Source organism: Lactuca saligna, chromosome 4 (genome assembly GCF_052625555.1).
Source record: "Lactuca saligna cultivar CGN05327 chromosome 4, ASM5262555v1, whole genome shotgun sequence".
NCBI classification, from domain to species: domain Eukaryota; kingdom Viridiplantae; phylum Streptophyta; class Magnoliopsida; order Asterales; family Asteraceae; genus Lactuca; species Lactuca saligna.
The window spans coordinates 9,337,128-9,352,289 of NC_136420.1; the positions used below are offsets into that span (position 1 = coordinate 9,337,128).

General features: G+C 33.7%; 2 protein-coding genes across 3 annotated transcripts; one reads left to right on the forward strand and one right to left on the reverse strand.

The window, feature by feature from the left end:
* The first annotated feature begins 1,468 nt into the window (after nt 1-1,468).
* On the forward strand, nt 1,469-4,495 carry LOC145041173 (serine/threonine-protein kinase PBL34-like). 2 transcript variants are annotated; one of them, XM_078989126.1, is made up of 7 exons: nt 1,469-1,763; nt 1,945-2,153; nt 2,227-2,558; nt 2,683-2,818; nt 2,930-3,066; nt 3,176-3,299; nt 3,862-4,495. In XM_078989126.1, exons 2-7 carry the CDS (start codon nt 1,958-1,960, stop codon nt 4,365-4,367), a joined length of 1,431 nt encoding a protein of 476 aa, XP_078845252.1. In that variant the 5' UTR covers nt 1,469-1,763; nt 1,945-1,957; the 3' UTR covers nt 4,368-4,495. The 2 variants fall into 2 exon arrangements, with proteins under 2 accessions (XP_078845252.1, XP_078845251.1); XM_078989125.1 differs by having other exon boundaries at nt 1,469-2,153.
* A 248-nt stretch (nt 4,496-4,743) lies between these two features.
* LOC145041174 (mitochondrial outer membrane protein porin of 36 kDa-like) lies at nt 4,744-6,990 on the reverse strand. The gene is made up of 6 exons (XM_078989127.1): nt 6,839-6,990; nt 6,451-6,518; nt 5,939-6,049; nt 5,769-5,855; nt 5,492-5,700; nt 4,744-5,391 (listed from the first exon to the last, which is right to left on the reverse strand). The coding sequence occupies exons 1-6, from the start codon at nt 6,885-6,887 to the stop codon at nt 5,085-5,087; spliced, it is 831 nt and encodes a 276-aa protein (XP_078845253.1). The 5' UTR covers nt 6,888-6,990; the 3' UTR covers nt 4,744-5,084.
* Between the last annotated feature and the right edge of the window lie 8,172 nt (nt 6,991-15,162).

Below are 15,162 nucleotides of genomic sequence, written 5' to 3' on the forward strand. Positions count from 1 at the left end.
AAAATTTAGAGTTCGTTAAAACTCAATGGTAAATCAATATTGTTGAATATGTTGCAGGAGTTCTTGAAATCTTCACACGAGATGGTAAACCGCAATCGATAATCAGCTTGAAATTCATCTTGTCATTTTGAAGAATAAGATGAGGAAGAAGAAGCCATCATCGATCGATCTAGGGTTTAGAATTAGGGGTGGAATCGTATGACACAGTTATAGTGTAATCGAATGAAGACAAAATATGCACCATGCCACGTAGGTGTAACGTATTCAAGTCATATGCCAGGTGGATGTCACATAAGTAAAAACATGTGATAGCCGGTCATATTACCTAAATGTGAACAAACAAAACAAGTTAGTTACCTTAATGTGTACAAAAAAAAGAACATTACCTATATATGGACAATTGAAATAGTTAGTTACCTTAATAAGTCATTTTCCTATATATATATATATATATATATATATATATATATATATATATATATATATATATATATATATATATATATATATATATATATTAGCATTCTTATTATTTCAGTTTATAATATATTAGCATATATAATTAATATTTCTGATAGCTATTAAAAAATAGGTAATTTGTATCCCAATAAGAGAGTACATTTAGCTTCACCTTCATGGCTTCATATAATTACAAAACTATATAATTAATATTTGCGATGGATATATAACACATTCAATTAAAAACTACTTATATTAAAGATATTTTAAATAGAAAAAATATATATATATCTTTAGATGAAAACAACAACAAATTCCAAATCATATTAACGTTGTAAGAAATGTAGATGTGGGGCAAACATATGAGAGTAAATCAAAGTTAGCAACAGACACAAATATATGTAAATCAAATTAGAAGCATATAGATTTGACTTTTAAGAGCCAACAAAATAGAACAATTATCTAATTCAAAACCATCATCTCATTAAAAAATACTAGAAAAAACCTTAGAAAACAAAATATATTATCTCTTGATGCTTAAAATAACCATCACGTTATATATTTAAATCGTTAAAACCATTTTAGTCATATTTTTGTTCAATAAAAGCATTTTTTTTTCTCAATGTTTCGTGACTATTTTATGTTTTTGTTTTTAAAAATTTCTACAATCAAACTTATGAAGTTATTATACTGGTTTCAATGGGTAGTTGAATAAAAATACCTTTCTGTATTATAGTTGTATTGAAATCAAAATGCTATAAAAGTCATAAAATATTAATTTAGATAAAATCAAACATAACATGATATTTTAATAGTTTAAAAAAAATGATATATTCTTTTAGATATTTATATTGATTTTTTTGAGATTTTCCCAAAACTTGATTACAACAGTAATTGCGTAATTGGTCCATGTTAACTGCTATGATTGAATTTTAGGGATTTTATTCTTTTTTCTTGGGTTGAACGAGTCAGCCATTTTGTGAGATTTCAAATCTTTATTTTGAGTACTTCATCACATATACACATTGCTAGGTGGTGGGTGCTTTTGAACGCAAGAGTATATCTGAATCTGATACAGCTTGCACTCTCTTTCTCTATCGTCTTCCATCTCCATTTCCATTTTTTTATGCGATCTGAATCTCTTTTTGTTCCTACAAAATTAATTTTATAAAAAGTTGCAATCTTTTTTAAAAATTCTCAACTTGGCCTTTTCAATTCCCACTTAAAACCTCCATTTTGGTGGAGTTTTGAGGGAATTTTCTGTTGTATGCAAGTCAAAGACCCTTTTTCTCTTCCTTTTCGAGGTGAGTGTCATCAATCATCATTTTCTACTTTTCATCTCAAATGGGTTTTGATTTTTACATCTAATTTCTTCATCTTCAACCAAGAACAACTGCTTAAACGACAAGTATAGCAAAACTTCCGATCTTTTCGGTTTCTGGGTTTGATTTATGATATCCAATTACCCACCAGTTTGATTTTTAGGGTTTGTATTAAAATGATGACGTCTAGTAATCAAGAAGCTGTAAAAAAATTGGAGTCTTTACATGTTATGAAATCAAAAGGGAACAAGAAAAAGTGGAAAAACGATGAAGGTTCCGTTGGGTGTTGGAATAAATGGGGGTGTCTCGGCAGCTGTGTTTCTTCACGATCTAAAGTCGATAGCTCCACAAGTGGCATCAGCTCTCAATTCGGTAAATCATTTCTCCTTTTTCGTTTCATTTAACAAGATTATCATAATTGAAGTTGGAATCGTTATTATCGCAGAAAGTAAATCAGATAACGATACAAGCAAAGATCAAACGGTGGTGGCTCCGATAGTATCTCCGACCACCAGTGGCGGAAACAATTTGTCGAGTCCAAAACCAGAAGACGCAATCAAAGTTGCTTCCCAACTTCGAAAATTTGCTTTCAATGATCTTAAAATGGCGACAAGAAATTTCAGACCCGAAAGTCTTCTCGGTGAAGGTGGTTTTGGGTGTGTGTTTAAAGGCTGGATTGAAGAGAACGGCACCGCTCCGGTGAAGCCCGGCACCGGACTTACAGTCGCCGTGAAAACGCTGAATCAGGACGGACTTCAGGGTCATAAAGAATGGCTGGTTCGATTCTATTACTATCCAATTTCCATCTAATAATAATACAAATATATCAATATCATCGAATGATTCGAATCACTTTAATTCTATATCTGGAAATCTGAAAAAACGAAGATGTTTTTGACAGGCAGAAGTGGATTTTCTAGGTGATCTTGTGAATCCGAATTTGGTTAAATTGATCGGTTATTGCAACGAAGATGATCAACGGTTGTTAGTTTACGAGTTCTTGCCTCGTGGGAGCTTGGAAAATCACTTGTTCAGAAGTATCTTATTGCTCCTTCATCTTTTGGCAAAAAAAAAAAAAAAAAAAAAGAACCCCAGACTTTTAACATTTTTTCTATTTAGACCCTGAACTTTTTTTTTGTTAATTGTAGGATCATTGCCTCTTCCATGGTCTATTAGGATGAAAATCGCTCTTGGTGCTGCAAAGGGGCTTGCATTCCTTCATGAAGAAGCGAAAAGACCAGTGATTTATCGTGATTTTAAAACCTCCAACATTTTGTTAGATGCGGTATGCAACAAGAAGATTTGTGTTTTAATTTTGCTTTAAGAGTATTATTACTAACTATTAAATCATATAGTATTATTATTTATTTCTAATGATTTGTTTTTATAATCAGGAATATAACGCCAAACTTTCCGATTTTGGCCTTGCTAAAGATGGACCGGAAGGTGATAAAACTCACATATCGACACGTGTTATGGGAACTTACGGTTATGCCGCCCCAGAATATGTCATGACAGGTCTTTATCCTTTTTATGCATTACTTATTTTCTGTTTATTTTTTTACTTAATTCCGGTCTTTACTATCATTCAACATTAATTTAAAAAAAAAAAAAAAAAAAAAAAAAGGTCCTTTTTGTTGTCATTCAACATTAGGTATAGACAAAAAAAAATTATAAAATGGCCATTTACTATCATGGGAGGCTATGCATATGGAAGGTGAATGACCCATTTAATTTTTCTCTTATGTAAAATTTCTATAGAAATTTTTTTGATCTAAGGAAAAATTTAGGATCTTACCAATAAAATCTTTGAATTTATATAGAAAAATTAACCAACCATATGATTTTTTATACTAAACTGCCACTGTTTACTACTATCATTACTTTCAAACCAAAAAACAACAAAAAAAAAAAAACAAAGCAAAAAAAGATAAAATGGTCCATTTACTGACAAAAAGGTAAAATAGTTATCACATATCATATTTTAAAACAACACTTTATACGGACAACATTTGATTTGATGTAAAAAAAACAAACATGCCCTAATTTTTTTCTTGTTTTATGTTGGTGTGTGTTTTAGGACATCTGAGTATAAGAAGTGACGTATATAGCTTCGGTGTTGTTTTACTCGAAATGTTGACCGGGCGAAGGTCAATGGACAAAAACCGTCCAAATGGGGAACACAATCTTGTTGAGTGGGCCCGGCCGCATTTATTAGAAAGAAGACGGTTCTACCGGTTAATCGATCCGCGGTTAGAAGGCCATTTCTCAATAAAAGGGGCCCAAAAGGCTGCACAACTTGCGTCCCGCTGTCTTAGCCGTGACCCAAAAGCCCGACCCTTAATGAGTGAAGTGGTTGAATGTCTTGAACCATTACCGGCCCTTAAAGACATGGCGGGCTCTTCTTATTATCTTCAAACGGTTCAATCCGAACGGGTCGGGTCGGGTTCGGATGGGTCTCAGGCACGGGGCGGGTCGTTTTCAAGAAACGGTCAGCAACAGCCACGGACCTTGTCGATACCTCGGGCATCGCCTCATCACCATCAGTTTATTAAGGACTCACCGAAGCCGCATGAGAAGCAATAACAAAGGGCACAATTGGTGTTAAATTTGTTGTAACAAATTCCCAATTTGGAAGAATGTAATTTATGATATGACATTTTTATTAACATTGTATCATATTTTGTTGTTTAATTAGTACGATGAATTGATCATATTGGCATGTTGTTTAATGTTGACACATGATTTGTGTGATGTATAATACTAGAGATATAAAGAAATATCGACCACAATGATTATTGATTATTGTATCATGTCTTTTTATCGCTAATATGATACAAAGAAAGTACATTTGATTATGAAACCATTCCAAACTCAAACTTGTCCTATGTCTTAACCTTGTCCTAAATCGGTCCTAAAATACTTTACATTGATTATGAAACCAGCATAAAACCAGGCCAAATAAGTCTTAAACTACTAGAGTGTTTTAATATCTTTTTAACTATGGGCTGGGCTTACATTGTATTTCACGATTCGCATCTAACAACTTTTGGCCCATAATTAAATTATGGTACCACGTCATGAATAACATGATTATTCGGTCCAACCTATCGGACCAAATCGAGTTTTTGAATTTAGACTTTGGCATAGTCCCCAAAAAAAAAAAAAAAACAGTTTTCAAAAGTCACCTACCTACCTACCTACATTATTTATCTTCACCCATACAAAAACCAACATACCAAAATATCATGAAAACTAGACACAAGTATTGTTTCGGGTGAATCCCATCTTCATTTCCAAAATTCAAGGCTTGAAAGCAAGAGCCAAACCAACCTTAGCACTCTTTTCAATAGCCCTTGTATCCACTTCCCCCGAGATAGTAAAAACCGATTTCGGGCGCCATTCATGCTGAAGAAGACCACTTGCAATTCCAAAATTATTGACCCGAGCCTTGACCATAGTCAACGGGTCCAACGAGTGCTGTGTCCCAAAAGTCAACGAGTTTTCATTACTCGAAAACCCATGAGTCAACTCACCACCCACAGCCGTATTAGTCAACGGACTTACAGTGTGGTAGTAGGAAGCAGTAATCGTGTCACCTTTATCATTCCTATAAATAAATAAATAACTATCCAATTATAACAGTGAAAATTATTTTATTTTTTTATTTACTTAACCAGAAAATAAAAAATAAAAAAATAACAACCCACAGTGTCAAAGATGCAATGAGGTCAGAAGTTGAGAAACTGAGTCCCGCATTGTATTTGGTGAAGTTTCCGGAAGCAGTGTCGAAGGAAATATCGGTCCCGACTGCAACCGTGTTGTTTCCAGCCACACCAGAGAAGTTGACTATGGGACTTGCGGTCAAACCGATGCTTGTACTGATTCCTGCATGTTCGTGCAAGTATTGAAGTTCCACCTGTACCCAACCTCCAGTATCAGTATCAGTGTCGGTGTCAGTATCAGTAACAGTATCTCAATAAGTACCTTGCCAGATCTCTGATCAGGAACAACAAAGCTGAAGATTGTTTTGAGTCCAGGTGCAGCTTCATCAATGGTGATGGTGGTGAAAACCTGAGTTGTTGCCATATATGCAACAAGATGTTTAATTGCAGTTTAGAAACTAAGTGAAGTTTGTAATAAATCATGTTTATTACCTTAGAGTTGGTGTCGACTTTGACATCGGTTGTGATGTTTTTGTTGATGAGTTTTGTGTTCACATCAGCCAAAAACAAGTCGCCTTTCTTAGCTCCTGATGAGGTGATTGACTGAAATATAGATGAAATTTTCACAGTGGTTAAAAGAGGGACGTGACAGTAGATCAAAGAAACAGAAATAATAATTTGTGCATAGCATAACAAAACACTGAATTTCTTTCCATAATCATACAATTTAATTAGATTGTAGATTATGAGTTCGCTAATTAATGTGAGTTCAAGCAATCTAACAGTTAAATTATCTGTACAGTTAACAGCAATTAACCTACAAAATTTGATTTACAGGGGAGTGAGCAGCAATGACCTAACCCTAGCTTCAGTATCAAATTAGATACAGATAAGTTGTTAATCACCATATGCATGGTGAAATATAGAAATGCGTATGTTCATACTTGATACAGGAATACACGCAAACAGATAGATAGGAAGATAGAGATTAGAGAAAGACTGACAACTCCGTTAGCGGTATATGTTGTGAGAGAAAACTTATGGTCGCCCTGGTAATCTCTGTAAAGAAGATCTGAAAAACACAAAAACGATTATGATATCAAGATTAATCATATTCAAACAATAAAGCAACAAACAACAGTATCGATTGAAGCAGAAGAGACAAAAAAAATACACTCACAATCACACAACACAATCAGACGCGAAGCAAAAAAAAAAAAAATAGCCGTTTAATTTTTTTTGAATGATTATCGAAAGAATCATGCGCAACAGTATCAATCAATTGGAAAACTAATGCAGAAACGAAAACAAGTAAATCGGTACGTAAAATTAAGACAAAAAGGAAGGTAAGAATTGAATCGATGAGTGTTTTTTTGTTTGTTTGTTTGTTACCTCTGGCTTTTTTCCCGATATCGGGGTAGAGACCTGGACCTTTCCCCATCTCTTCTGTTCTTCGTGCTCGAGAAATTGGTGAGTGATTTTTGTGCGAGAGAGAAGGCGTCTTTAAACACAACCTGTTGAAATGAATCGGTGCGGATGAAATATTTTCACATCGAGGACATATAATTTTTATAAGTTGCATTATCGTCCCCTGAATTATAAATATATACAAAAGCAACTTACATAATCTTTCACATATTTAGTGTAGCTAAAAATATAGTTTGTATTGCACAATGTACAACTCGATGTCTCTCAAAAGTGAACCATCGTGACCTCTAGCGTCGGATGCGGTGGAGCAATTTAATAGAATAACGGATCATGCGTAACAATATTATATTTATAGATTTATGAATATAGTCTTCAAAATAATTGACTTTAATATACAAAAAAAAGCTTACTGGCACAACTTGTCCCACTCGTTGTACGATGGTAACTAAGTTTTATTATGTGAGAAAAAGAAATTACACTAAAAACAAATCCACACTTTGTTCTTTCAGTTTTTACTAATAATACTATACTCTATTTAAATTAATTCTATTATTCAACATAAAACCAATTATTTAGAAAATAATTAATAAATTTATTTTTCAACGATTATTTTTAAATTAAACAACAAAATTAAATTTATGTTATTATTTTGTTTTTTAAAATTTCGTGTTTATCCTCTATCCTCATAGTATATATAATTTGATTTTTCATCATCTACTTTTCTAATACGCCACAAAACCTGTAAAAACTCGTGGGAACCCACAAACTTAATTACTAGTTTGATACATCTAGTAACTAGCAAATAAGTTTATTGTGTAAAACTAGGACTTTTTTTATCCGACGACCATAATAATGGATTTAAAAAGTAGTAAAAAGAAGTGGCTATGTAACATTTGGAATTAGGTATTTACCATTTTAACCCTTAGAATGAAACTTATTTGCAAAGTAGGTCCTTATGTACGTTGGGCGTACATATGCGTACACTTAGCGTACTAGGGTGGTTTAGACGCGGACATGCACCATGTACGCGGGGCGTACATTGCCTAGGACAAAAACCCTAATTTTTTGGCATGAACCCTATTTAAACACTCTTATACCATTTGGACCAATCCTAAACAGCCTCCATAGCCTCTTATCGTCCCTAAACCCTAGTTTGTAGGTGATTGTGATTCTTGAGCTTAAAAGTGATTTTGGTGACCATTTTAGTGTGTTTGCAAGAAGGATAAGGTGGCGATCAAGTCTTGTTGTGACTCAATTCTAATTAGGTTAACTTGTGTATATTCAGTGTGAGATATTTAGACTGGTAGTCAAGCAGTATTTTTATCAGCAGTCTGAGGTAAGTCTTCTCACTATATCAATGGGTCGAAGGAACCAATGCCGTACCATTATATGACATATGGATTTACAGTTGTTAGGCAATTAATTGTCTGAAGACCTCGGGGGTATCCTATGGCACTTGTGTGAAGACCATGGGGTAGCCCGTGACACTTGGATATCAAACCATGGGGGTAGCCCATGGTCTTCCAGGTAAAGTCCATGGGGGTAGCCCATGGCAATCTTATGAATTTGGCGTGGAATTTTGTGGTTGTATGTTATGTTATATTTTGGGAACTCACTAAACTTTTGTTTACAGTTTATTTGGGTGTTTTCAGGTACTTCCGGTACTAAGGGAAATGGTCCAACTTAATGGCACAACATTCACTCCCAACAATTTCTGTATTTATCAATATTGATACTTTGATATTTGATATGATATGATGTAATGGATTTTGAGAAACAATTTATGATTGTAATTCCTGTTATAAAAATGAAAAATTTTATTTGGATTTTTGGGTTGTTACACTTTGGTATCGGAGTCTTGGTTTCAGGGATTCGGGCACACTCTTGGGTGCGTCAGAACTCAAACTGAGGAAATGGTAACCCTTTTTAAAAGAAACAAAAGTCAAGTTTTTCGGAAAACGGTTTTCTTAAGTAAAAAAGGAAGAGTGCAATGTGCGCAGTCGGTCGAGCTCAAGTAAGTGTTTCCTAAAATTTAACCATGCTTATGAATTGTAACTAGTATATTTATATTGATAGGTTTAAAGCACATCTACATTCCTATGTGATCAATCAACCCTAATTGCTTTAGATTTAAGTTTTTCACTAATTGAACATGCGCATTGAATTCCAAAGCAATAACCCTATAGACTAGCATACAATTTCGAATATCATATAAAACTAGGGTTAAATAATTACCTCACTTGTTATGTAGCAATAACAAGAACAAGCTTGAAGATCCTTGACTCTTGAAAGCTTAGTGTCACAAGTGTTGCACCTCAAATGAAGTTACAAATACCCAATGCAAGAGGATGAGTTGGAGAGACAAGGAAACCGGCTGGGCTAGGGTTTTCAGGTGGAAACCCTAATACCTTGCTTAGGCACCAAATAGTTGTGGCTATTAGGGTTTTTAGGTGGAAACCCTAATACCTTGCTTAGGCACCAGACAGTTGATGGACACTCCTTTTAGAAGCCCTTGGACGAAATATGTAGGGTCTCCCTATAGGATTTCATCTACTCCTAATTAAAGTAGTCCAATAGCCCAGTTCCGCAACTATCAATGATTTGCAAAATAGCTCCTTCATTATAAATAAGTTCCTTCGATCCCAAATATAATATCAAATTAATTTCTGATTAATTACTAAGTAATAATATGATTTCCAAATATATTAATCTTATAATATATTAATAAAATCATTTTGAGTACCAATTTATTATTTCAAATAATAAATCTTACTCTCTCTCCACTAGTCATCCTATCAAGTTGCATGAGTGAATGCAACCCAAAAGGACTATGCTCCAATCAAATCAAGTACATATCAATTATAGTTATGGGCTTAGACACCTAATCCAATAATCTCCCACTTGGATAAATCTAATAACTATGATTGCAATTATAACTTCAAATTTTGACCAGCAATCGTAACTTTCAAAAGTCGTTGTTGAACTCTGATCTAATCAATGATGTGTGCTTTAGATAAGTTCCATCATTCTACAAGATATCGTATGGACATGAGACATGGATTATAATCATTCTCTCTCTCCAAGGTTTGTATCCCGATTTCTAATTCATGACGACTGACTAATTGAACAAATCCAATCAGTACAGGCTTGGACAAGCGCTTATGGTGTCTTCACTAAATCAGTAAGGGCCCCACAGGTATCACTTTTATCCCATTTAGGGTAAAAGGAACGAATAAACTTCGACTCATATGCTTGTACTATTTACTCATCAAATCACACACAACAATGCATTTTATAACATCAAGTTACTGATGCGTTTATGTATTATCAATGCACACCCGATTCGTAAACAACAACTCGTATGTCTCTGTTTCAAGAATATAAGATATTATCGTCTCAAAATTACTCGTGATAAAATCCACGAAGTAATTCTTGAGCATGGGTTTACCCAATACTCGAATTCTTATTTCAGAAGTACTCATGAACACTACAACAAACATTTGCTATGTCTAAGAACCTAAACAATCTACAGTCGGATTTATGACATTCTTAATTCACTACTTACTTCCAAAAGTATGATCGACTTTGGATATTTGAATAACCTAGTTATCCGGGAAGTAAAACATGTGAAGTGAAACACAAGAATAATCTAATTATCTATGATCTCAATACTTTTGAATATAAATAAAACACTTATTATTTAATCACCATATTAATCAGACTTTATTCATTATATAAATTATCTAGCAATCAACTTAATACTTGAATTAAAACAATAGTCATGACACGCTCCAAGCATGCACACTATGTTTATCTATGGTCCTTTCTTTGTGAAATAGACCAACTGAACACATTTCCAATGATGCTCATTTCACAATTTCAAATCCTTATCACAAGTGTAAGAATACCAAATTATTTCCACTACAAGAATCTGTTAGAGTCTAAGCTTACATGCAATGATCCTTTTATAATGTCAAAGCACCAAAGTCACAAAGACTTTGCCAATGATATTATAAAGCATTCCATTAGAGATTGGTTATAAAACCAATTCAATGGAAACGAATTCTCACATTTAAAGAGCATTTCTTGAACATCCTTCTTGAATTAAAGTTACTAATCTTCTTCTTGCATTAAAGTTACTATTCTTACACACAGATCTTTATAACTAACTTCCACTATGGAAACATTTCCATATTCCCGTATGCTTTTTGAGTTTTGATGTAAAAATATAGTCATTTTACTTTGAACGAGGGTGAAAACGTTACAAAATCCTCAAGTAAGCACCAAAGTAGCAAACGAAAAGTTTTTGGAACCGAAATTACACAATAAAACTTTTTTTGGACTAAAACTGAGAAATTCAGCAAAAAACAAGCCCTTGATGCTTCCGAATTTGATTATAAGATGTGAAAATGGTTACATATACTTCATTATAAAAAACCAAAGCAATTACTTGGCACTCGATACATGGTTCTCTGTCTGTCCGATAGTTATCGATAGCGAATATCGGTAAATAGTGACGGGTCACCTATAAGTTACGTAGCGAATAGCGGTAAATAGCGACCGTTATTTCGTATTTAACGATAGGTATAAAAGTATTAAAAAATATTTATTATGTAACTATTATACGTATTTAGGAATGTTTATACTTATTTAGGAGGTGGACACAAGGATTCAGAGGCAGAGCAAGTCCAAAGCGTAGAGGCAGGAGATGAATGAGACTGGATTTTAGTTAGCGGCAACCCTAATACGTTTATTCCATTTTTTTTAAAAGAAAAAAAAACCCTATCGCTAAAAGTCCCGCTTTCTGTCGCTATTTAGTCCATAGCGGTCGATGACCGCTTCGCCACGCTATTTGCTATAGCGACCGCTATGGTCGCTATTGACAACTATGGTCTGTCCTACTGTTTTCTTCTTCTCCAATGAAGAAATCAGAAGAATCAAGGTCCAAGAATCTTTTTTTTCGTTTCTTTCCGTCTAAACATAAGTTTTTTTTACACTGATTTAATAATTTTATCTCTCTTTTAATGGTTTAATGTGTTGTTACTTATTGTTTTTGTAGGAGAACTTATGGGATCAGGTTTTGCGTTTTGGGGTAGAGGTATGTGGAAATGCCACCATTTATGTTAAATCTTATTACTTTCTTTTATATAGTGTTAGTTACTCATTCGATTTTTGTTAGGTGCATTTCATGCATTCATTTTTTATAGTTTTAGTTCATAAAAGTGCATTACATTTAGGTTTAAACTCATGCATTTTGCATGTTTTTCGGGATTTTTCAAGAGGCAATTTCATTCAAATACTTTTGTGATATTTTAGGGACTTTTGGAGGAAGGATATTTTTGGAGGAGGTAAATAAAAGTTGTGGACAAAATTTCAGGACTTGCGGAGCACCGAGGAGCAAGATATCAAAGAAATGAGAATTTTGGCTTTACAGACGTTTACACGGCCGTGTAAATGGAAGCCTTGCGTTTACGCGGGCCGTGTAAACGTAGATTTCTGCGCAGTATATTTTTGCGTTTACGCGGGCCGTGTAAACGTAAATGCGAGTTTTAAAGCAGTTTTTCACCATTTTTAAAGGGGGGAACCGAATTTTTACTTTAGGGGGTCGACTTTTGGAGTAGAGAAGGCGAATTTCTTGAGGATTTTGAAGTTGATTAACACTTGGGAACATTTGATTTCATTTTGTAAGAACTTTAATTTCATTTTCTAGATTTGTGATCTTGTTCTAGCCATGAGTGGCTAGAACCCTAAATTCTCCAACTTTATGTCTGACATTTGTATGTGATTTCAATCATATGACTTGATGTTTGCTTTCAATTTTCTATCTAGTGAATTTGATTTTGTCTCAATCGAATGTTTGATTCTAATTGTGATTCTTATTGGCCATTTGAATTAGGGTTAGATCATTCAAGTTATCTAATTGCAAAATCCGTAATTGTTTTGTAAATTGGACTAGGTAACAAGCACTAATCTGGTTTCTATTGAATGAAATTAGTGTAAATCTATTCACACATTCTTATGCTCCCGAGCTTATGAGGAGTATTGAGTATTGTTGGGAACATTCACATAAAGTTTAATGCAATCTTTCAACTAGAAAATGAATCTCCGACTCCAAAAATACTTCACGGATAGCATGGGGAGGATGAAGAGGAGGTTCGCACCACAATCGTGAGGCACCAAGAACGATTTGGTAAATTCTTTCCATATCTTTAATCGTTCATATTTTACTTAAAATTCAATTTGTGTGCATTTGTGACTGTTTTGGACCCATTCCCTACCCAGCTACCATCCTCCACCATCCGACTCTCAATAGGCCGGCTATGTCTCTCTCCAAGCATCGAGGACAATGCTTATTTTAAGCTTGGGTAGGGGCATCCATCCATGCATAAATCCCGTTGCATGTAGGTTGCATGTAGTTTTGTACATATTGCATTAATTTTCATTTCATTTTCTTTTTCATTTTTTTTCTGCATGGAAAATTTTTCAAAAACCAAAAAGATTTTCTTTCTATTCTAATTTTTATTATTTTCTTTGCATCTAAATTTTTGCATTGCATTCATTGCATAATTACAAAAAAAAATAAATAAATAAATAAACGATCCAATCCCAAGCAACCGAAGCTTTTCAAAACAGTTAAGCTGGTAAATGAGTCATGTGCCTTGAAATTGGCTTGCTCTTTTTATTGAAAAATCTAAAAGCAAGTTAATCACACACGAACACACCTCCCGAAGCTACTTGTGCAAAACAGAAAATGAGAAGATTGTCAACATTGGAGCATAATAGTAGGTATGAGTCAATTCGTTGGGACATATGACTGGTCTTATGAGTAGTAATGCTCAATTGAACTTAAAATGCCAAATTCAAAATGCAAAATCTCAATGTCCCGTCTTCCAGCGCTCTTAAAAGTCCTTTCTACTCATTCTCTTTTATATACCCTGCTTGGGGACACAGCTTTCAACTATACTTACGGGTTTTTGCATGTTAACATTTAGTCCCCCAAAAAATGTCTTAGAAGTCCTCACGGTAATAGACCGTGAGATGTCCCACAATAGAAAAGTCAAGGACGAAAATATAAAGAAATTGGCCAGATAAATAAATTAATAAGAGTGTTATGTGTTAACTTAGTTATTTGTATATGTGTTACATTAAAAAAAAAAAAAAACTGTTATTAAGTTAATCTGTGACCTTTGGGATTCGATCAAGTAAACTCTAAGGGGTGTTTTACACCTAATCGCCTAAAGCTAAATTGTTTGGGACTGATTGAGATGAAAATTCGTTACATGGGTTCCATAGAAAGTCATGAACTTAATAATAGCAAATAAAGCTAGTCTGTGGCCTTTGAGGTTCGGGCAAGTAAACCTGAGGGATCTCTTTAAATCTAACACACTAAGGTCATTTGATTTGGATGTGTTGGTTGGAAGCCCGTTACACGGATTTCAAAGAAAGCCATGAGCTTTATTTGTAAAAAAATATAATTAAGAAATTTGTATATAATTGTGTTTATAGTTTAATGGAATATTGTGTTTAGGAAAAATACTTGGCTGTCAAAAGATTCCCTTGGAAAATATTATTGCTGATCATGCTGACATCTTAAAGGATTCTTCACTTTCTTCAAAGTTAGTTGTTGACAGGCAATCCAAGTTTGTAGGGTAGATCTTAAATTTACTGTGGCTACTATTTCAGGAAATGTACTATACTTTCACAAAAAAACGACACCTTCCAACCCCCGAAAGGGGGGGGGGGGGGACACCTTTCTAGTTATTGTATTATCCAAACATTGCCATGGTGGATTGTTTCTATTAAAGACAATTTCCTTTGTTAAGACATCTTTAATTTTTGCTATTTGAAATTAGTCTTTTTAAATTATTTCAAGTTTTTATGTTAGTTTGAATTAGTTTTTTTTTTAATTATTTCAAGTTTTTATGTTAATTTGAAGTATAAAAAGAGTATCATATTATGTGAATTGTAAAACAACATAAATGCAATCATATTTATGGAAGTCTAGAAAATGGAAAAAGTATTTCCTTTTATATTTGAGAACATCTATGTTTTAGTTTAATAAATAAGGAAATGTATAATTTATAATCCATGATTTTTAGGCTATGTTTGGCGTACTAGCTGAAAAGCTAGCTGTCATTTGAAAAACTAGTTGATAGCTGAAAAGCTAGCTGTTAAATAAAAAGCTAGTTGATAGCTGAAAAGCTAGCCGATAAAACATGATGTTTGCTAAAACCAGCTGAAAAGCTAGCTGAAATATATAAAATTACATAAAAGGACATGTAAGAGTA

Coding starts and splice junctions, on each gene's coding strand:
- LOC145041174 (XM_078989127.1), bottom strand. CDS start 6,887: ATGGGGAAAGGTCCAGGTCTCTACCCCGATATCGGGAAAAAAGCCAGA. Junction 5,856..5,938: donor AAGTCGACACCAACTCTAAG/GTAATAAACATG, acceptor GCAACAACTCAG/GTTTTCACCACCATCACCAT. Junction 5,392..5,491: donor CTCATTGCATCTTTGACACT/GTGGGTTGTTAT, acceptor ATTTATTTATAG/GAATGATAAAGGTGACACGA.
- LOC145041173 (XM_078989125.1), top strand. CDS start 1,958: ATGATGACGTCTAGTAATCAAGAAGCTGTAAAAAAATTGGAGTCTTTA. Junction 3,067..3,175: donor CCAACATTTTGTTAGATGCG/GTATGCAACAAG, acceptor TTTTATAATCAG/GAATATAACGCCAAACTTTC. Junction 3,300..3,861: donor CCCAGAATATGTCATGACAG/GTCTTTATCCTT, acceptor TGTGTGTTTTAG/GACATCTGAGTATAAGAAGT.